The sequence below is a fragment of the Leopardus geoffroyi genome, chromosome D4 (assembly GCF_018350155.1).
Source record: "Leopardus geoffroyi isolate Oge1 chromosome D4, O.geoffroyi_Oge1_pat1.0, whole genome shotgun sequence".
Classification (NCBI taxonomy): Eukaryota; Metazoa; Chordata; class Mammalia; order Carnivora; family Felidae; genus Leopardus; species Leopardus geoffroyi.
The window spans coordinates 91,210,591-91,232,681 of NC_059342.1; the positions used below are offsets into that span (position 1 = coordinate 91,210,591).

The window sequence follows — 22,091 nt, forward strand, 5'->3', positions numbered from 1 at the left end:
GGAACATTTACAGGGACATGACTTCTTAATTGTTCCTTTGAACCATTTACTGTATAAGGAACAAAAGTATTTGCTTTGGTCTGGGGTGCCGGGAGGGAGCCCAGAGGGCCCTGGGAACCCACGCCTTATGCGCTCCCAGAGGGACACTGTATACCTAGGAACTGATGAACCATTCTGTACCTTAACCCGCCAGGTCCAATCATCATCTGGAATGCCTCCTGGGGGCCAAGTGGGCCTAGGGGTCGGAGTCACTTGTATCCATAGAGACATTCCTTTGTTGCCAGAGCGGGGATTTCGAACCCATTTGTCCCCCTCCCTGGCTGGGAAATATATGGGGCTGCCCTTCCTTTAGGCAGAGGAGTCTTTATAGGGGGTGGCGAGGGCTGGGTGTAGGGCTGCATAATTTCCCTGCGGACTCTTCTTTCTTTCCCCAATGGTTCTTTCCCCGGGGGGGCCCGTCGTGGGCAATTCCCCCACCGACAAGTCCCCAGGTACTTTCATTGGTGGGGGGGGGGGGCTGCCCCGACCAACGCTAAGGCCAAATTACATAAAAGCGGGAATGCGAGAAGCTTCGCTTTCAGTGAGCTGCCATGCAGTCCCCATCCGTCCACCGCCCGGGCCCTGCCATCAGGCTGGACGGACAGCTTGGCTTCCGGCAGTCTTTCCCCTGTCTGGTTTGGCTGGCCGGGGCAGAAAGCACCACCGCCAGGGTCCCGTGAGGGCTGGAATGTTCCCTCAGTTTCATCTTCAGGCAGACACGGTCATTCCTTCCGAAGGAGCAGCGTTCACGAGACCCAGCCGGGCACCACCTGTGCAAGGCCAGCCTCTGCAGACACCTGAGGACTAAAAGCTGGGTGCCAGCTGGTGACGTCCCGGTGTTCCTGCGGTTGGGCTCTCGGTGTCTCTGGAAAGGGGAGGAAGAGGAGGAGGGGGACGAAGGAATGGAGGGAGGGAGAGTGAGAGTGAGTCATGTGCCTGGGGGGGAGAGGGACCGAATTCAGGGCAGTCAGGGAGAACTTTCTGGAGGTGGCAGCCTGACTAGAATCAACGCAGTCTGCACAGAGAAGGATGGGGGTGACTTGGGGGGCAGCACCAGGGCTGTGAGCCCCAATGGATCTGTGCAAAGGCCCTGTGGTAGGTGTGGGAGAAACAGTGCTATAGGCCAGCAGGTGTGGGAGGGTTCAAGTTCAGGCAGGGTCCACTCAAAGCTAAGGGACGTCATAGCTCTGGGAACTTTGGTGGCAGGGAGGCAGGCCCGTCATGTGCACCTTTTTCTGCAAAGTCTGTCCCCCAGCGATGCACCCCGTGCCATCTGGCCCCACCCCCCCAGCAGTACACCCACTCCTGCTGGAGCAGCCGTGGCACCAGCTGGAGCCTGTGAGGAAATAGACAGGAGACAAAAGTGGGAACAGCAGGCCATGGAGAGAGTGTCTAAACACAGGGACTATGTGGGGACCGTCTTTTATTTTTAGTTTGAAGCTGGTCCACCCTCCAGCATCGTGGAAATGGCTCACCGGGCCGGGGCCCCAGCGGCAGTCTTACCTACTCACTGGTCACCCTGGAAATCAGCCCTTGGGGCCTCAGTCTGCCCATCCATGGATGGGGCGGCCTGGGGCCCATCCTGCATGTGGCTCGGGGACAGGACCAGACAGCCCGCCCGGTGGCCGGCCCGGTGCCGGGCTGACGGCGGCGTCTGGAAGGCCTTCTGGCTGCAGGGAGGGGCCGCCCTCCAGACAGCTCTGCAGAGACGATACAGACAGAGCGAAATCAGCCAGTCGGCTTCAATTCCCGCTGATGATGTTCATGTGTCATTAGGGCCGATTAGGAGAGCGAGGGACAGGGACGCAAGGGTGTGCCCCGGGGCACAGGCTGGTGGGAGGGTCACCGGGACAATTGAATTCCCCACCAGACAAATGCGATTACCGGGGCAGCTTGGGCCCACCCCCTGGAGGGCCGGGACATAAAAGTCCCAGTGGGGCGGCCGAGCTCGCCCCGGCCATGCAGGTCCCCAGCCCCAGCACGAGAGAGGGAGCGTCCATGTATGGCACCGTGGTGGCCGTCTTCCTGGTCATCTTGGTGGCCACACTGCAGAGCTCGGCCCCCCCTGAGAATCCCTTCCCCTACCGAGTACCCTTGGATCCCGAGGGGTCCCTGGAGCTTTCCTGGAATGTTAGCTACGCCCAGAAGACGGTCCACTTCCAACTCCTGGTACAGGAGCTCAAGGCCGGTGTCCTGTTTGGGATGTCGGACCGCGGCGAGTTGGAAAATGCTGACCTGGTGGTGCTCTGGACCGACGGAGACGGCACCTACTTTGGGGTAAGTCGTGCCGCACCCCAGCGCGCCTGACCTTGTCCTCACCCAGCCCCCGCCCGGCCTTCACCCTGCACTCACCCCCTCTCTTAACCCAGCAAAGGAAGCTCTCCCTCCTCTGCCTTCCTGTTTACTCTGACCTTAGCCAAGTCCACGCCCCAAGCTCGGGCATCTCGGGGATTCCGATCCGAGGACAAAACGGGATGCCCTTGCGGTCTCTGACCACACATCCCCAAACGGGACGCGGTGCGCCAGCATGCCTGTGCACCGGCCACTCGCGTGCCAAGCAGATGAAGGCCTCCGCTGCCCCCCACCGATGAGGGCGGAGCCTGCGTCCCCCACCGGCACCAACCGCCCCCCCCCCCCAGCACACCCTGTGGGCCTGGTGGCTGCACGTGGCCAAGCACACCGGCAAGCACCCACAGACCTAGCTTGCACATGAGGGCGCAGTGAGCAGGTGTGGACCCCCGCCCCCCCCCCCGCCCAGGTGTGGTACAAACCCACCGAGCTGACCCAAAATAGGAGGTGCTCTTGGCTCCGCGCCTCCGAAATTTCCCGTATTTTTTACCGTAAACTGTAGAGGAAGGAGGAAGTTTCCCTTCAGACCAGAGATGGAGGGGCTGTGGGGCCCTCAACAAGCTCCAGGGAGGTGAAGGTGCACGGAGGCAGCCCCTGGCCTGAGCCACCGCTCCCACCCTCGGCCCCAGATGGGCCTCTCTGGGGATGAAACCCACCTCTCTCCACAAAAAAAGACACAGGAGGGTCTAACTTCTTTGTTTTAATTTTTTTTTTAATGCTTATTTGTTTTTGAGAGAGAGAGACAGACAGACAGAGACAGAGCACGAATAGGGGAGGAGCAGAGATAGAGACAGAGCGTGAGCAGGGTGCAGTCAGAGAGAGAGAGGGAGACACAGAATCGGAAGCAGGCTCCAGGCTCCGAGCCGTCCTCCCAGAGCCCGACGCGGGGCTCGAACCCACGGACCGTGAGATCGTGACCGGAGCCGAAGTCAGACGCTCAAGCGACTGAGCCACCCAGGTGTCCCCCGCCACTTTTTTTTTTAAGGTCTTTATCTGTGAGCAGAGGGTTTTTCTTAATCCGTTTAAGTGGGGGAACCTGCAGGGGCCCCCCCAAGCAGAAGGGGGTGCAGTTGCCTGGTTTGCTGGGCTGCACTGTCTGCTCGCCGTAAGGATGCTTGGTGGCCCCGGGGAGGGGTCACGGCCAAGAAAGACCTGGGGCACCCCAGCTCTGAACGGGAGTAGCCGGGCCCCCGGATCAGGAGTGCGAGAGCTCCTTGAGGGGCAGCGATGCCAGCTGCCAAGAGAGCCTGGGTGCCCCCCCCCCCCCACTGCAAGATTAATTTGCACAACAAACTCCTGTGCAAACAAATGCCAGACTTGTTTTTCCTCCGTTAGCCGTATGTTCAACAACTACATTCTAGATTTCCAGCTGAACTCTCATACACTAACTTTCTGCCTCTGCTTTTTAAATTAGGCCTGCAAATTAGTAGTGTCTCTTAGCAGGAACTTCGCTGTGGGGCTTTTCTCTAGGGGAAGGGTTGCAAAATTCTCTGCAAGTTTCTCTTTCTTCTCAAGGAAATGGAGCAAACATGTTGGGGGACACGGTTGGTTAAAAACAAAATCCCAAGGCCAAGGGCTCGTGGTGTTCCCGAATGGGAACAGAGGCCTTTGGCCAGTGGGGCGGGCTCTTCCCTCCCTCCAAGCATCCTCTGTAGGTGACTGCTTTCCCGGCACTGGCCCGCAGGACTAGGCCTGAGAGTCAGGTGCACAGGAAGCAGGTGCGGGGAGGGGAGGGCAGGGCTCGGTCCGATCAGCCACCCACTAATGCCCGGGCAAAATGCCGCAGGCCTATTTCCTCCCTGGGCCTCAGTTTACTCTCTCCAGGCAAGGTCAGGGCTGGGCGAGGGGAGTGAGAAGGCTGGGGCACAGTGAGTGAAGGGGTGCTCGCTCTCAGGGGTGCGTGAGGTCAGGGAGGGCACGGGAGGAGAGAGCCACCTCGCCTCCCCCATCTGACCCAGTCTCCACGTGCTGTCGTGCCCCTCCCTCTGCAGACGGGTAGGGGGGAGCGGTATGTGTCCCAGACACCCATCACCAATCATGGTGCCTTCTTAGCAATAGATTCCTGGGTGTCCCCAGAGGTTTGAGACTCTGGCTTGGGATGGCTTCTGGGGGCACACCATCACGTTGCACTGGGGTGTCCGAGGCCCGAGTCTTCATCCCCCCTCTCCCCGTCCCCTGGGGTCTCAGAGGTCCGCGGGGGGACCTCCCTGTCCCTAACCAGCCGCCCCGAGTCCCGGCTGGATTTGAGAGCCCTGCTTCAAGGCGCAGAGGAAGTGAGTGGGATTGGAGTATGACTTTGCTATCTCTAGGCCGACGCACAAAGTGGGAGTCACCCCCCCGCCAGACCCAGGAGGACCCCTGTGTGGGCAACCAACCTTGAGCTCTAGCCCTCCCGCTCAGCCCCTTGTGTTCAGGGTCGGTCCTTGTCTCTGCAGGACGCCTGGAGTGACCAGAGGGGACAGATCTACCTGGATTCCCAGCAGGATTACCAGCTGCTGAGGGCGTGGAGAACCCCGGAAGGCCTGAGCCTGATCTTCAAGAGGCCCTTTGACACCTGTGACCCCAAGGATTACCTCATTGAGGTAGGTGGTGGCCCCACGTGCTCAGGAGATCGTGGAGCATTCCCGCATCCTGGGGCAGCGTGCAGAGAGAAAGCCAGGGAAGGATCTCCGAGGCGGCTGGGAGGGGACAAGAGACCAGCTCTGTTATCAGCCTCTGACCCCTTCAGGAAGTATTCCTGGCTGACACACAGCCAACAGGGTTGTAGATGCGGGTCCTGCCCCCAAGCCTCTCAAAGTGGGACCAGAACAATCTTGCTCCTGTCTTTCTCCCCTCCTGGCCCATCACCTTCAGGTGGAATTCTGGAAAGAGCCCAGGAGACCTGGTTTCCCAACCTGCCCTGTTGCCAATGGGCTGTGAGGCTTGGGGCCGGTCCCTCCCTCCCCCAGACGTCCTCGGTTTACCTGTGTGTGAAGTGTGGGGGAGGGGAGAGAGCAGGCTGGCCTCTAAGACCCCACCAGCTCTGCCCAGGAGCTCAGAGCCACGGTGGATCCAGAAACACCATAGTCTTCTCATGCGGCTCCAACACACCCACTGCAGAAAAGCAACCCCGCTTGGCCTTGAAGACAAAATTCTTTGAATTTTCCCCAGCGCCCTTTGACCTCGGTCACCTTGTGTAAACTTTACGGTATGGCAGTGACCTGCTGTCTGTGTGCCAGACAAGGAAACTGAGGCCAGGCAGGGGAAGGAGTTGCCCAGGGCCCCACGGCATGGTGGGACAGAGCTGGGCCTTCCGTGTCCTTCCAGCAGGCCACGGGGTCCTCACGCTCCTGACCCGCCTTCCCCACGGACGACGCAAGGACAGGCGGGCCCTGTCCAAGCACTTTGCGGGGTGTCATCTGATGTGCGCGTGCACTCAGCTCAGAGCTTCGGGGCTGGGTGTTGGGGGGCCTCCCGCCCGGAGCTCTGATACGCTCTTTGGCGAGAGCAGCTCACAGGGGCCCCAGGTTTCGGTGGCCGTAAACTCAGAGAGCAAACGGGCCCCCCGTCAGGAATACAAACCACAAAAACACCCACCGGCGTCCAGAAGACCACGGAAGGCCACGTGTGGCGACAGGCTTGCGTTCGTGGCAGCTGGTGGGAGGAGGTCAAGCCCAGACCCCTGCCTCCTGGGGTCTGTCTGTGACCTCTGGCACGGTGCTGCCTGGAGCTTCCCGCGTCTGCACTGTCCAGGACCAGCGGGACGGCACGGCTCTCCAAGTCCAATGTTTCTGTGGCAAAGCCTCGAGTTGGTCTGTTTCTCTTCGTGGGGGTGCTGACTCCTCACGCTGAGCTGTTCACGGGACCGGGGGTGATGACCCACAGCTTGTCCCCGGTGACCCTGGGGGCGGTGGAGGGGACAGATGTCTGAGGTGGGCCGGCTGGGCCGGCCCAGCAGTGGCTAGCTGAACCAACGCCTAGAGGACGAGGCCAGAACGTATTTGGAAAGGAGGAGCGTGACGCCTGGTGCAAGCCGTGGGCTGTGGGGTGATTAGCCTGGCTCGGCCGGGTCCTTGGGGAGCCTCAGAGACACCCCTGCCTCACAGAGACACAAACCGGGCGTGTCACCCGCCAGGTGAGGCGGGCAGGGGCCAGGCCGGCCCCGGGTGCCAAGGAGCCCAGCTCTGGGGCGTCTGGGTGTCTTGGCTGCAGGATGGCACCGTCCACCTGGTATACGGGGTCCTGGAGGAGCCGTTCCGGACGCTGGAGGCCATCAACACCTCGGGGCTGCAGACGGGGCTGCAGAGGGTACAGCTGTTAAAGCCCAGTATCCCCATCCCGGCCTTGCCCGTGGACACGCAAACCATGGAGGTCCGCATCCCGGACATCCTGATCCCCGACCAGCTGACCACATACTGGTGCCACATCACTGAGCTTCCAGACGGCTTCGCCCGGCACCACATCGTCATGGTACCTGGGGGCGGGGGTGGGGGGCGGGGGGCACATGGCGGGCGGCCCGGGCCCCAGGGCCTCGTCCCAGCTCTGCTTTCCACCTGGGGCCTCGGAGGGGCGTGCAGAGATGTCCCTGTGCTGGAAAGCCGTCCGCGGCTCAGCTTGAACCCGATGTCCTCTTCCCGCCTGAACCTGGGGCACGGTCTGAACTTCCTGCGGCCGCGAGCGTGCTCTGACCCCCGTCACCCTGTCATCCTGTCACCTGGCTCACAGCCCACCCTCCCCGGGCCCCTGTGGCCCGACTTCCTAGGCGGGACCAAAGGACACTGATTCTGTCTGTCTGTCTATCAGGTCACATCCCCCTCACAAAAAAGCAGCTCAATTCAGACCTCAGTTGCTCTAAACACCCACCCAGAGATATACCGCGAGGATAGCGGCTGTTAGTGGCTGATTGTCACCTGTTTTCCTGGCCCTGCGGGAGGGGAGGGGGGGGCCTCGCTCTTCTCCCCAGTAGTATTTTGTCACCACTGTTTCCAGCAGAGAAGGCACAGCCCAGAGAGGTTGTGGGAGTGCGCAAAGACCCACAGGGGTGGCCGGCCGGGTCCGCCTGGGCTCAGGCTTAGCCCTCAGGGCAGTCTCTGTGTCCTTGCCCAGGACAGCTGCCTTCCTGTCCCCACCTTATCAGGAAATGGTTGGCCAGGGTCCTTACTGCCTTCACTCTGGAGGTCTTTGTGGGCTTCTGGAAGATTCTGACTGGCTTCAGGTCGGTGGCTCCACCTTCAAAACCCTGGGCCCCAGAAGCTCCTCCCTTAGCCCTCCCATTTTACAGATGGGCAAGCAGGGGCCATGGGGGGAGCCGAGCCCCCACCAGGGGGTGAGCAGGCAGGCATCCGCCGCCGCCCGGGCTCAGTGTCCTCCCCCCGCCCCCCGCCCCAGTACGAGCCCATCGTCACCAAGGGCAACGAGGCCCTGGTGCATCACATGGAGGTGTTCCAGTGTGCCGCCCAGTTTGAGACCTTCCCCCAGTTCAGCGGGCCCTGCGATTCCAAGATGAAGCCCGGACGCCTCGATTACTGCCGCCACGTGCTGGCCGCCTGGGCCCTGGGTGCCAAGGTGCGTGCCCCCGCCCCCCTCTCCCGGCCTCCTCTGCGCTCCTTGGGGCCCCGCCCCTTCCGCGCCTGTGTCCCCCGGCCTCTCTGTCTGAGAGGCTCCAGAGGGTGCCGGCGAGGCCACCAGAGAGGCCCCTGGCCCAAGTCAGCCCCAGGCCCGGCGGTGCCCCCACTGCTCTCGGGCCCGGAAGGCTCTTCTACGAAAGTGCACAACGTGAGCGTGGGCGCTTTGTGGGTATCGATCTCATTTCCCCGCTGGATGTGGGGTTGCGCACAGGGCGGTCCTGGCTGGCGGCCTCCACGGGCTGCATCGAGGGGCTTCCGCCAGCTGCTCCCGCCGCCGAGGCAGGGGGCGTGGCAGGGCCGAGCGCAGGGCCCGGGGGTGGGGGTAGGCTCGCCGTGGGGCGCCGGCTCCCTCTACTCCTGACCCCGAGTTGAATAGGGACATCCGGGCGGGCTGGTAATGAGCTGCCCGTCAGCGGGAGAGCCTCGTTCTGATCCTGCTGCCTCACCGACACCCCACGCCGCAGCTCAGGCCCCAACGGGTGGGTGGGTTGGCCCCGACCCGCGTCTGGGAGCCCCTCGTGAGACGCCGGTCTGCCTGTCTGGGCTGAGGCGCCCAAACCGCCTGGCACACCTCCTTCCCTCACCCTGCAGGCCTTTTACTATCCGGAGGAAGCAGGCCTTGCCTTTGGGGGCGCCGGGTCCTCCAGATTTCTCCGTCTGGAAGTTCACTACCACAACCCGCTGAAGATCCAAGGTACGGATCTCTGAGCGTGCATTCCTACCCCTGTGCTCCCTGGACTCGGGGAGTCCCTGTGCCGGGACTCAGCCAGCTGCAGTCTGGGAGGGGCTTGGGGTGACCCCACTCTCCGAGGTCCAGCCTCCTCGGATGCCCCATTGAGGCATGGCAGCCTCTCAGGCCTTTCCCTCTGCTCCTCTCCCGTGACGGCAGAGCGCTCCCCGGGACGGGGCCCCGGCTGGCTGGCTCATCGCTGCACCCCACGCAGTGGGGGCTCGGCACCCCCATCTTTCTCGAACGCACCCACTGCCAGAACTACCCTCTGGGAAAGGCAGGCGGAGGTTTCTTGCCCATTTGCGGATGAGGAAATTAAGGCCCAGAGGTGAAGGGTGAAGGGTGAAGGGACCCCCACCAGGGCCGCGAAGTGGGCAGGAGGGGCCAGGAGGTCTGGGTCTGGACCGTGGGCAGCCTCAGCCACGTGTCCTCCAGTGGCTGGACCCACACCTGAACCGCCAAGGTGGGGCAGACTCCAGAGCTGTAAGGAATCACTTAGGTACTGGTTCGGACCAGCGGCCTGCCCTCCTCCCCACACCCCGTCCTCGCTCTGTAGTGGGGCTGATAGGTTCAAGCTCAGTGAGGAGAGGTCCCGGGCCAGAGCACTGTCCCCGGTTTCCCTGGAAGTCCCACTTCTCTGAGGCTGTCAGACCAGTAGCTGCCTCTTGTCCCCAACTGTCCCCCCCCCCCCCACAACGGGTGGCCTCCAGCATCCAGGCCCGATGCCTCTGCCCTCCCCACAACTGGCTGGGCCGGAACAGGGCCACCTGGCAGGACGGCAGGCCACTCCGGGGCCAGCGTGGCCCCTGCCCAGCACCCACCCTGTGACGGCCGCCCCACTGAAGGCGCTGCCCCCAGGACTATCTTCAGGTCAAGGGAAGAGTGCCTGGCTTGGGGGAGGGGGCGGCATTTCTGGCTGTGAGCTTCCCCCCTGCTCCTTGAAGCCCAACACAGCAGCCGCCCGAGCCCGCCTGTGGGACTTTCCATCCACATGGTTCTGTGACGGGGGCTCCTCTAACTGACCCTCAGCAGAGGCACGGGGCTCCTGTTGGAAGGGCACCCGAGGCTGGCCGGGGCCGCAGCAGGGCAGTGCTGTCGCTTTTCAGTGATGTCTGCCCTGGGCAGCGCTGGCTGCTGGATCACCCCGTGCCTGCAGGCGGACGACCAGGGTGGATGTTTAGGATGGCGATGCCAGTTGCCGCCTCATCAGAAATAGAAATATTTCCATCTCTCTGCTGCCCCGGCACCTTCTGCCCCATACGGCCACATAGCCCTGTTCTTCTAGCTCTCTGTCTTTTTTTTTTTGGTTTTGTTTTAAGGGATGCTTGTTTTCATTTGTGTGCACGAGGAACAGAATAGTCTGAGAGATGAGAGCAGGAGCGTCAGGCTGGGCCCCAGCCCGTGCCTCTCTAGCTGCGTGACCCTGGCGGGGACCCCTCCCCCCATCATGCAGCTGTCCTGAGGCAGGCAGAGCTCTGGCCTGCGGCCCCCGCTGGACGTGGGCAGCGGGGTGTGCTCCACCAGCGGCTGCCAGTGATCGTCGTCCTGGCGGCATAACTAACACTTTCTGCCACCCCCGGAATTATCTATAGTTGCACAGAGCAGGGCATAAGTCAGCTCGGGCTTTAGCATGATATGGGATTTATTGCTCATTTAAAACCTGAAAGCAAATGGATTTTTGAAAACTCCTTAAGCGTCAGGGAGGTCTGTCTCTTCCTGATTATCTGGTTATATTTATGGATCCTTTGCCAAATATAAGGACGCTCAGTCACTTCACAAATCTGGAGATGGGCCGCTTTTCTATAAATATCAAAATGCCACAATTATTTCATTATTTAATCCCCATCTGAATTTTAACCAATGGCATCTCCCTTGTTATTATTATCCTCTGATGTAACCAGCCCAGAGATACAGAGGCTGAGTTTGGACATTGCATGGGGTGGGGGGGGGGGGGGGGGCCGGGAGTAGGGCAGGGGGAGGCGGAGGCAAGAGGGGGCGATCTTGGCCCCGCCTCGGGGTGAATGAGCAGTGAGTCCGCGGCCCCTGGCAATGCTCCGGGCTCAGATCCCGCTCCGACACTCTCCCGGCCTGCGATCTTGGGCAGGGTCTCCAGCTCAGGCTGCGAGCCTCAGGTTCCTCATCTATAAATCGGGGTGGATGATTCTTCAGTGACATGGGCTCCTCTGCCCATGTCCCAGCTCTGCAGTACGTTCTGAGGGGTGGAGCCACGTCCGCCCCCTTATTCCCCCCCCCCCCCCCCCCCCCCCCCCACCGTGGGACTGGCCCAGGGCTCTGCCCTGACATACGTGGGGCCTCGGCTGACCGATTCCGGGCAGGGGTAGAGCCGGGGCTCCTGGAGGCCACGTGGTTGTGTGGCTGTGCCTGTGGCTGCCAGCATCCCTGACCTCTGACCATCAGTTTCATGTGACCGCTGGGAGGCCTGCCCGGGGAGCCGCACGGATGGTGCAATTAGCAAACCGCAAGAAGAACGGGCCGGTGTGGCTGGACAGTGATGGGCAGAAGCCCTGAGTTCTCCTTTGGAGGAGGCTCTTGAATTTGAGCCCAGAGAGGCCCAGAGAAGGACGGCGACTTGTCTGAGACAACAGCACCCTGTCGACCAAGGGGAGTCCGGGATCGTGCGTGAGCCCAACGCCCGCCCTGCTCCAGGGCCCCACCCTCTCGCTCTCGTTGTTTTGTGATGCCCTGAGCGCACGCCCTGGGTCTGCCTTGACCTTGCAGGGCGGTAACCAAAGGAGTAAAGTGGGAGGCTGCTTCTTGTCGACTAGAACACGCGGACGCCCTCACCCGCCCACGTTTGTCAGGGGCTGGAGGCTCCTGGGTGGGGGGGGGGGGGGGCGGGCTGGGGCGGACGCCGTTCCCCACCCTCCTATTTGCACAGATTCCAGGGCAGACGCCTCTGAATGGGGGGGGGGGGGGGGCGGAGAGCATCAGAGCATTTGCAAAGCCGCCTGAGGCGTTGCGAGCTTTCTAGATATCTCGCGGGCGCCTCACCCCCCACTGACGCATCGCTCGCTCGGTTTTCGTTACCCGCCTTTATCAAGTCTTCCCAAAGCGTCAACTTACTTTTCATAGAAACAACGGCTTTCTCTCCGCGTGGGTGTCGCACAGAGCGCGTCAACGCCTGGCATAAACAGGTGTGGGAGCAGGTTCAGGGCGCGGCCGCCGGAGCCAGAGCACGGGGCCGACCGGCAGGGGCGGCCGCGAGCCCTTCCGCTCCCCTGCGCCCCTCTTTCTGCCAGGCCGTCGCGACTCCTCGGGCATCCGCCTGCACTACACGGCCACGCTACGTCGCTTCGACGCGGGCATCATGGAGCTGGGGCTTGTGTACTCGCCCGTGATGGCCATCCCCCCGCGGGAGACGGCCTTCGTCCTCACCGGCTACTGCACGGACAAGTGCACCCAGCTGGTAAGCGGGGCTGGGCCGGGCACCTCACCCTCCCTCGCCCTGGTTCCCCTGGCTGGGGTCCCACGGGCGGTTCCCACCCGGTCTACAGCGCGTGCCGCACTGAAAACGAGGCTTTCATTCCGAGAGTAAGAGAGTCGTGCGTTCACCGCTAAACCACGGGCACCACAGCTGCAGATAAAGCCCCCCTCCCCTCCCCCAGACTCCCCGTTTTCGGCTCCTTTGCGTCCTTCCAGACTATAAATTGCGACGTGCCCTTATATGTGCTGTCTAAAAGCAAACAGACCGGATAGGAGACGTGTGTCCTGCCACTCACTTGCCTTTTGGCGGCCACATGCCCTCGCCCAGCATGGTTCCACTGTGGACCTCACCAGGGCCAGACGGCCGCGGCCAGGGGGCACCGATCTCGGGGCCGTGCGAGGGCGGGTGGGGCGCAGGTCGGCACGGAGAGCCGGAGCAGGCGGCGGGGACCTCGCTTCCAAAGGAGCGGCGGCGCCTTCCCAGGCTCCGGGCCCTCGGCGCTCCCCTGCCTGGTCCGGCCCCGCCTGTGTCCACCTGCCCCCTAGCCGCCCGTGTGCAGACCCCTGCCGACTTCTCACCGGCGACGAGAAGAAGGCTACTGGGACGTCCTTGCACACCAGGAAGACGTTTTCTCAGGCAGAGTCCAGAAGATGCTGCGCACAGAGGCCGTGAGCTTGAATTTGAATCAATCTCACAAAGTGCCCTCCGGAAAGCGTATCTGTTCCCCCCACCCCCGCCCCGTTATCAATATTTTCAACATCTCCCCAGTCACTTGGAAGAACGCTTCACTGTTGAGCGTGAATTTCCCCGACTCTTTGCAGAGCTTGACGGTGAGGGTCTTTTCATTCGTCTCATCTGCCGTGTTCTTTCCTGTGAACATCTGCTCACAACTTTGTTTTCCTAGCGGGGTGCTGGCTCGTCTTAGATTTGTTGCCGGGGGTTCTCTTTGTTTTCCGTCTGTGGCGAATGCCGCCACGCCGTTGGCTTCCCACAGCGCCCCGCTGGGTAAGCGCTGACCGCCACGCCCTGCAGCCGAGGAGCCGGGGGCCACAGTCCCAGCAGGTGCGTGGCGCGGAGGCGCGCGTGGCTCTGACCTGCAGAGCCGTGGCCACCGCAGCGGGCTGCTTTGCGACGTGGCATCGGGGGCGCGTGTCTCCCCAGCGAGCTGGCTCTCCACGTGGACTTGTGCTCCGCGTGGGCTCCCCGAGCCGAAGAGAGATCGAGCCATCAGCCTCGATCGGTTCCCTCTTTTCTGAGACCAGCATCTGGCGCTCTTGCCCGCACCCCCGGAGCTCCCGTCGGTGATTCCTCCTGCCGCCGGAGAGGCTCTGTGGCCCCAGGCGTGGGCCTGGGGCGTGACCCACTGAGGACGCACCAGGGCAAGTGGCCCCGTGGCACTCTGACCTCTGGAGAACGCCTCTAGCCCGCGTTTCGGGAAATGTTCTGTCGGAACCAAGTCTGCGTGACGTTAGGGAGAGCGTCTGGTCCTGTCTCTCCTTTAGCATATCACCGAGGGGCATAAATTCGGCAGCTGAAGGGCCGGTGTGGTCGACATATCCTCGTCCAGATGGACAAGGCAAGAAAAAGTATGGCGTGCGAGACCATAGGCCCCCGGGCGAGCGACCAGCCTCTGGGGCCGCGGGGAGAGAAACCCAGGGTCCCGCAAGCAAGCGGAGGCTCCCAGTTGTCACCGGCGTGGCCGTAAGCCTTCCCAGCCTCAAGTCATTGAGCGGGGGCCGGAAGTTTCCAAGATGCCAAGGGCAGGACAGCAGCAGGTGGAGGGCAAGAGGGAAAGCACAAGGTGCAATCAGCTGACGGGCAGGAATCTCCGGAGCCTGGGGTCGCTCGGCGACAGAGCCCGGCCGCAGGAGCCCCCCGAGCCGCCAACAGTGTGGACGGAGCAGAGCGGAGCACGGTGGGGTGCCTTCGGGGAGACGGCGGGTGGGGAAAACGCTTCACACGTGTAACCGTTTGAGGAAACGTTCTGTCGAAGCCAAGTCCACGTGACGTCAGGGAGAGCGTCCTTCCTCTGGGAAGTCCCCTCACGCCTCAACGGGGAGGACAGGCGTCTCGATGTGAGGGCTGGAGGCCCCTTCTCAGTGCCAGCCGACGGCTTCCCTGCTCAGTGCCACGGCGGTCAGTGCCACGGCCGGAAGACAGCGTGACCGTGAAGCAGGGGAAGGTCTCCCGTGGGTCGTGCCACAGGGCAGCTGCTGATGCTGGTGCCCGGCGGACGCTGGACGGGACCGCCTAGCACCGGACCCGAGCCCGCCGAGCCGGGGGGGGGGGGGGGGTCCCACTGTGCTCACCCGGGTGGCCCCCTGCCCGCCGGGCGCTCCCCTTAAAGTCTGTTGAGTGCATGAAAAGTGGACGCAGCGGCCTTCAGGGGCTCGAAGAAGGAAGCCGGCTGCACCCCCTGACGAGCCTCTGCAGGCTCCCGCAGGCAGCTGCTTTGGAAGACCAGGGCCGTGACCGTGACACCGCTCTGCGGGCAGCTCCCTCCCTACGGAGTTTCCTGATGGGGACTCAACCGTCCAGGGAGAAAGACGAGGCTGGGCAGGGCAGATGTTCTGGGGACGCGGGCTCGGTGGTGTCGCTGTCCCGCCGCCCGCGATCCGAGGGCAGGCGGCAGGGGCCCCTGCGTGCCGAGCTCTGACCCTGCCCTCCCCGCCCCACCCCGCCCCGCCCTGCAGGCCCTGCCTCCCTCAGGGATCCACATCTTCGCCTCCCAGCTCCACACACACCTGACGGGGAGGAAGGTGGTCACTGTGCTGGTCCGGGACGGCCGAGAGAGGGAGATTGTGAACAGGGACGACCACTACAGCCCTCATTTCCAGGTAGGGGCCGCCCGCCCCGCGGGGCCCGTTCGGTGCCCGGGCTGGGGGCCTGTTTCCCCTTCTGTCTCCCACGGCCACCGGAGCATGCCCATGCCGGGTTCCTCATCCTGGGCCAGGCCAGACGCCTGAGAGCTCACGGCGGCCAGCCCCTCCCCTTTGGGGGTTCAATCCAAGGGAGGGACTCTGGTGGCAGATTCTGGCATGTGGCTTTACGATGGTAAAGTCCATCCCGGAGTACCACCTTCTGGGGCTAAACCCTTCCTGGCTGGAGGCCACACTTGACCGGTCCTGGCTTCCCCCCCCCCCCCCCCGAGGGGCTGGGAGCACGGCCCCAGAGGGCTGCAGAGGAGAGGTGGCTGGGAGCTGGTCTGCAGCCCTCTGAACTCTCCCCTCTGCCCACCCAGGAGATCCGCATGTTGAAGAAGATGGTGTCTGTGCGCCCGGTGAGTGCCCAGTCAGGAACGGGGAGGCGGGGAGGGCTGGGGGTGCCCCCCACAGGAGGAGAGAAAGGCACGAAGGATGGCACGGGCCGTGTGAGGACTTCTAGAAGCACATCCACGCGAGGCGGGGGCTGGGGCCATCCCACGGTGAGATCCACCGGGACGTGACCGAGGCCGCAGAGGGTCCGGCGCAGGCAGCCCCGGGGGGGCCTGGTGCACAGGCAACATGCCCGATCGGCCAGAAACAAGCCCTGAGCTTTAGGGGAAAGACAAAGGCATGGGGGTCGCTGGTGGGGCCCCTGATCGTGCAGAAGGGGAGCCGGGGCTCAGGCCGGGGCTCGCCCCAGTTCACCCCTGGGCCGTGATGTGAGCAACCGGTCCGCACAACAGTCTTGCCTGCCTGTGACCTGGGTACTGAGGGGTGCAGAAGCCAATGCCAATGGGCAGTCAGTCCCTGGGAACACCCAGCTTTTGACCCTCACGTGCGGGGGGCTCAGAGGCCACCCTGAGGTTCCTCAGTAATTGATGGATGACTGCGGACCATGGCATGTGCAGTGGCTTGGTCAAACGTGGGAGCAGCCCAGTGCATCTGTTACCCCCAAGCGCACAGGTGCTGATGAGCGTCTCTTGGCTCGGCTCCCCAGGGGGACGTGCTCGTCACTTCCTGTACGTACAACACAGAAGACAGGGAGCTGGCCACCGTGGTAAGTCACGCTGACTTTTCCCTGCTGCCTGCTCACGGGACGTGTGAGGCCGGGGCGGGGCGGGTGGGGGGGGGGCGGTCCCTTTCGGGGCTTTCTACCCTTTCGGGAGGACAAGTCTGAACTCATTATCTAGAGCGTAGGTTGCCGGAGGGCAGGGGGTGCCGCCCCTCATTCATTCGGTAAACTGGCGGTTCTCGGGATAGGGGTCCCTCGGCCAGGCCCCCCTGGGAACTTGGTAGAAGCAAAAACTCACAGGCTCCACTCCAGACCTTGAGTCGGAATTTGGGTGGTGACATGTGGCCATCTCCGGTTTAAGAAGCACCCCCAAGTTACTCTGACGCCTGCCTGAGTTTGAGAGCCTCTGCAGGAGACACATCAGCACCTGTGTGCAGACGCCGGGGAGACGGGCGTGCGGCTGATCCCTGTCTGTGCGGAGCTCCATCACCCAGGGAGACAGGCAGAGTTGGAATAAACACTAAAACCCAGAACAGGGAGGGCCCAGGGGCCGGGGCCAGGGGGGCCCCGTCGAGTAGGGAAGGGGGGGAGGTGGGGGCGGGGGACGGTGACCGAGTGCCTGGGCAGAGGGAGGCTGGGGAAGGCCCCCGAGGACTGAGAACACCCCCGGACCTTAGGTGACGAGCCTGCAGACTGTTGAGGGCAAAAATAAACGGGCCGCAGAAACACTAATTTTCACGCCATTCCCATTGGGGCTTTTTGGCAAAGACAAGTCCGTGCAGGTGTGGGGTTGGCTCTGCCGGGCAAGGGTGTGGATGGATGCATTTGGGCTGCACTGTGGGTGGCCCGGGAGGAGACACCGTCTTCAGGGCTGGCTGTGTGGTGGGTGGCCATACGCAGGTCCCGGACACCGTCACCCGGCCGGCGTACTCTATAGAGTTCGGAAGCCAGTGCTGTTAATAGTCACGCGTGCTCGGCAGGCATCGACCAGGGCTGTCCTGGCAAACTGACCGCCGGCCAACACGGCTTTGCTAATTGTCTTCTTGGTCACCGTGGTCCCTCCCCCCCCCCCCCCCCCCCCCGTTAGCATCCCGAGAACCTCGAGGCTCCCGGAGGAACAGACCTGGGGCTACAGCCCCCCCCAGGGCACCCCACTCTCGGCTTTATCGAGACGTATTTCACATGCCAGACGATTTGCCCATTTAAAGCGTGCCGTCCTGTGACTTTTTGGGCTCGGCACAGCTGCGTGCAACCATCCACACCGTCGAGGTCAGAACGTGTCCTCTTTGCAAAAAGAACCCTGCCCCCTTAGCCGCCAGCCCCGGGCGGCCGCCGTCCTGCCTTCCGCCTCTGTGGGTTTGCCCACCCCGGGGCCTTCAGGTAAACGCAGTCATGTCATCCGCACTCTTTCCTGACGGGCGTCTTGTCCCCAGCGTCACGTCCTCAGGGTTCTTCCGAGATGTACCCAGGGGTAGCACGTCACTGCTTTTCCCACCGGTCGTCAAGGGAGGGGGCTCTGTGTTCTCACAGGTGAGAGCTGGGGCTCAGAGAGGGAAGACGCTTGCCGGAGGTCACACAGCTGATAACCGGCCGTGTGCCAGCAATGCGCTTGAGGCACGATTCCTCCCTCCCTCCCTCTGGATTTGGGGCGACAGCTTCTCCGGGTCCATGGTCATAAACTCGGGGAGTAGGAGACCTTGGCAGGCACACAGCCCTGGCCTGAACCCCACAGCCGCTGCTTCTGTCTCGAGGAGGGGCTCAGTACGTAGAGAAACAGTTGCTAACAGGGACTGCTTTCTCCACATGGCAGGCTGGTCCCACGGCTCACCCTGTCCGAGCTTAGGGACCCTCTAAGCCTCCCCAGGACCCTGTGAGGAGGTTCCAAGGGAAGACAGTGCTGGGGGAGCAGCCAAGGGCCCTCGGCCCCACAGGCAGCAGGGCTGGTCTGGCCGCTGAGCTCACAGGGGCCGCCTCTCCCTACGGAGCTCTGAGCTCTTGTACGATGAGCCAGGCCCCTGGCAGGACCGCAGTATCTCCCCATTCCGCAGGTGGGCCTGCCGGGGGCCGCGGGCCAGGGCGGGCCAGTGAAGGGGACCCCCCCAGCCCCACCCCCACCCAGTGTTACTTCTGCGAGGGCCATGGTCACTGCCCCACCCGCCTCCTCGAGGTCAACTGGTGTCTGGTCCCAGGATGTTCAGGCCAGGCCACCCCTGATGTCTCAGACGCCAAGTTCTTCGAGCCGAGGCCCCAGCTGCCCCACTCCTTCCTCTCAACTGTCACTGTCATCACCCCAGAGGGACCGAGGAGCAGGGCAGCTGACGGCTCCCAGCAGGCACTCACAGTCTGGCCCGCACCGGAGAGACAGGGGCTTTGGGATGTGATTTCCATCCCGAGGCGAAGGTGAAGGGAGGGCTCGCATGAGCAGAGCCTTCAGGGGTCAGGACTCTCTTTGGACGTCCCGGGGCGCGGCGTGCGAGGGGGCTCCGGAACCGGACGAGAGAGGTGACCCTCCCCGTCTGCGGCCAGGCCAGGCGATAAACTCAGGGCCCCCGGGGCCCTGGGGAACCAGAGAACAACACAGGTAACACCGTCCGGTGGGGGCCGCCCGGGAGCCAGGCAGATCAGCTCACAGGAAATTTCCTGTGTGAACGCGCTGACCTCCTCGAGAGCGGCGTCCACACCGGGACGGGGCTGAGACGGGCCTTCGGCTGGGCTCTGTGCAGACTTCGTTTCTACTGCCAAGGAGCAGTGCCCCTCTTTCCCCAAACGCCCCGCCCGCCACACGCCGCACCCCCCACCAGGCCCGCATCAACATGCACAAGGGGCCGGGAGCCCAGGACACGGCACAGGTGGCCAGGGCGGCCCGCCGGGGTCTGGGCTGGCCGTTCTCTTGTGGAACCGCCGCCACACGGAGCCCCTCTCGTCCAGTCCCGCTCCCCGCGGCCGCCTGCTTCCTGCTCCTCCGGGGTCTGGGCTGCAAGAACAGGGACCGGGCCAGGGGCCTGAAGCCCGAGGCGGCCGGAAGAACCCACTCTGCCCCCTCCCACACGACAAAGCCGCAGGGTGGCCCTGGGAGGCCGCCATCCCCCGCCTCAGAGCCGAGTTCTGGAAACGGCCGGTGGACGGTGCGGGTTCCACGGTGCGAGGGGAGTTCTTCCCCGCTGTCCTCTGTCCCCAGGCTCCCGCTGGCAAGGGGATCCCTCCTCAGCCGAGGTTGGGAGGTCGTGTCCACTCAGGCCTTGCCCTTTACCTTCCCCGGGACTCAGTTTCCATATCCATAAAATGGGCGCGCTGACACCCTGTGTCCTCACCCCGTGGTCTTTTTCTTCCTGACACTCGTGGCCACCGGCGGGCTTGCTTGTCTGTCTGTCCCGTCAAGGGAGACAGGGAATCCCCAGAAGGCAGGGACTTGGCTCACTCGGAACACCACCCGTGCTGTGCCCCAGCGAGTGAAGGCGGTGAACGGGCCCGGAAGCCGGCGGTGGTGACGCCCCCCGAGGCACCGGTCCTGACGGGCGTCCTCCCCATGTCGCAGGGGGGCTTTGGTATCCTGGAGGAGATGTGCGTCAACTACGTCCACTACTACCCCCAGACGGAGCTGGAGCTCTGCAAAAGCACCGTGGACCCGGGTTCCCTGCGGGGGTATTTCCACCTGGTGAACAGGTGACAGTTCCACGGGAGTGTGCCTGCCTGGGGTCTCCGTCCCCGGGCGTGGCAGAGGACCCTCCCCCCCCCCCCCCCCCCCCCCCCGCCGTCAGGCAGCTGGGGAAGGGTGAGCAATCCAGGCCGAGTTCTGGGAGCACGTGCTGCCCTGTGAGGTGCCCGTGGCAGGCATCACTGATCGATCCCCGTCCTCTTGTCCTGCTGAGCCTGGAATTGGCCCGAGGAACCCTCTGGGCCCAACCCTGGAGCGGCCGTTCCCGGCCCCCGCTGGGCGTGGAGGCGGCAGGGTCGGGGAGGAGGCGGCCTGAGTCCACCTGTCGGGGGCGGGGGGGAGTCACCCTCCGCCACCCCATCGGCCCCACCGCACTTCTCCCCCCTCCCCCCACCAGGTTCAACGGTGAGGAAGTGTGCACCTGCCCCCAGGCCTCTGTCCCTGAGCAGTTTGCCGCGGTTCCCTGGAACTCCTTCAATCGAGACGTGCTCAGGGCCCTGTACGGCTTCGCCCCCATCTCCATGCACTGCAACAAGTCCTCGGCCGTCCGCTTCCAGGTGCGTGCGTGGGGGGCGGGGGAGCCGCAGGGAGCAGGCCACCCGCCCGAGGCGACACCCTCACACCTTCCGACCCCCGCCCGGCGGCAGGTCCCCCGGTACTGCCCCTGTGCGCCCCAGGCCCCGCCGAGGACCCCGGGAGGGAGCGATGGGCTGCGCCCCAAGGAGCTGGCAAAAAGCGCTCCCTCCGAACAGCTGGAGAAACCCGGTGGTGCAGACGGGCCCAGACAGACAGACGGCCTGCCGCGGGGAGGCTGATCGGCCTGATGGCCCTCTCCCAGGCGACATCACACCCCGGGGCTTGTCTTGGTGGTGTGAGTGGGGCACCAGCAACGCCCCCAGAGCCCAGAAATAAGGGGCAGAGGGGAGGGGCAGGCGAGAAGCCAAACAGTCTGAAGCTGGTGGGGCCTCCTTGTGTGGGGCCCGCTGGGGTCCAAGGGCATCTCACTTATTCCCGAGAGCAGAGAGCGAGCTGGTGGAGGCCGGGCCGGTGCAGGGTGGGGTGTGGAAAGGTCTGCGAGCCTGCAAGTCTGGGAGGCAGATCTCCTGCCCTTCGGAGCCAGATTAACTGCCGAATCAAACATTCCCGGCACCGAGGGCGGGGTTGATGCTGGCTCGGGAGAGAGACGCGGCGTGGACATCTCATGTGGTTGAAAACGTGGCATCTGGTGCAGCCTTGTTGGAGAGGAGGGGCTAAAAACTCAGCCTACACCCAGGGCCTCTGATTTTGCTTCATCCGGGTGACAGTGGAAGCGAGGGACAGGCGGTCGGGGCGGGGGTGGGGATGGGGGTGACTCCAACCGGAGGGAAGGAAGGTGAGTTGGGTTGGGATAAGGTGAATTTGAGGGCAAGAGCCCAAGAGGTCACGGGGAAGAGTGGCTGGGAAGGCGGTGCCCCATCTCACCCCTCCAGCCTCAGTTTACCTCCTGGTCCTTTCCTTGCAGGGCGAATGGAATCGGCAGCCTCTGCCTGAGATCATCTCCAAGCTAGAAGAGCCCACCTCTCACTGCCCAGCCAGCCAGGATCAGAGCCCCTCCAGCCACACTGTGGTCAACATCGGTGGGGGCAAAGGTTGAGTGGGGGACTATCTCTCACTCCCCACTCCATGCTACGGCTGTGGGATCACACCAGCTCTGTGCACCCCCACTCTGTGAAGACCCCCGTGTGCCCAGGATGAATGGGCAGGGCCGGCGCCCCCCTCCCCCCCCCCCCCCCTGCCTAATACCATGGTCCATTCTAGCGTTTGCCCCTCAAGGATCCCCTGCATGCGGAGAGGGTCCCGTGAGAGTCCCCTGTTGACCCACCTGGGACTGGGGGCGACCAAGGCCTTCTCCACACCCCCCTCGGTGGCCTAGAGTCCAGTGCCCCCAAAGCCCCGCCTACGTCGCTGAGAGCGGCTGGTCCTGGCTGTGGGGCGGACCCCCTGACATGACCCCTGCGTCCCCAGCCCCCGTGGATGGCGATCTGTGTTGGTGCGCTCTGGGTACACGTGCTACTTAAACGTTTCCCTGCAGAGTGGCTCCTTTGTCACAGTGGGCGTCTTCCCTGCCACGGAGGCAGGACAGCCACTTAGCTAGTTAGAGATTTGCCTGGGGAGACTGCTCTCTCCCAGGGTAAACAGATATTTTCGCCCACCTAAAGGGAAATGCTAACGAGTCTCACCAGCACTGAGAGATGAGTCGGCAGAGACCCAGACGGGGATCTGGGTGCCAGCTCCTTGGGGAGGTGGAGTTATCAGTCCCCGCTGCTTTCCTCGGCGGCCTGCGGTGGAGGT

General features: G+C 63.5%; 1 protein-coding gene across 1 annotated transcript; it reads left to right on the top strand.

The window, feature by feature from the left end:
* Positions 1-1,498: 1,498 nt before the first annotated feature.
* DBH (dopamine beta-hydroxylase) lies at positions 1,499-21,830 on the top strand. The gene is made up of 12 exons (XM_045470269.1): positions 1,499-2,316; positions 4,824-4,970; positions 6,580-6,837; positions 7,756-7,932; positions 8,586-8,688; positions 11,985-12,151; positions 14,863-15,006; positions 15,411-15,449; positions 16,091-16,150; positions 19,641-19,768; positions 20,158-20,317; positions 21,262-21,830. Exons 1-12 carry the CDS (start codon positions 1,999-2,001, stop codon positions 21,391-21,393), a joined length of 1,833 nt encoding a protein of 610 aa, XP_045326225.1. The 5' UTR covers positions 1,499-1,998; the 3' UTR covers positions 21,394-21,830.
* Positions 21,831-22,091: the final 261 nt, after the last annotated feature.

What these genes read in the sequence shown, in the direction of transcription:
- DBH (XM_045470269.1), top strand. Translation starts at nt 1,999, where the DNA reads ATGCAGGTCCCCAGCCCCAGCACGAGAGAGGGAGCGTCCATGTATGGC. An exon ending in GAGACGGCACCTACTTTGGG is followed by an intron (nt 2,317 to 4,823) that starts GTAAGTCGTGCC and finishes TTGTCTCTGCAG; the next exon opens with GACGCCTGGAGTGACCAGAG. An exon ending in CCCGGCACCACATCGTCATG is followed by an intron (nt 6,838 to 7,755) that starts GTACCTGGGGGC and finishes CCCCCGCCCCAG; the next exon opens with TACGAGCCCATCGTCACCAA.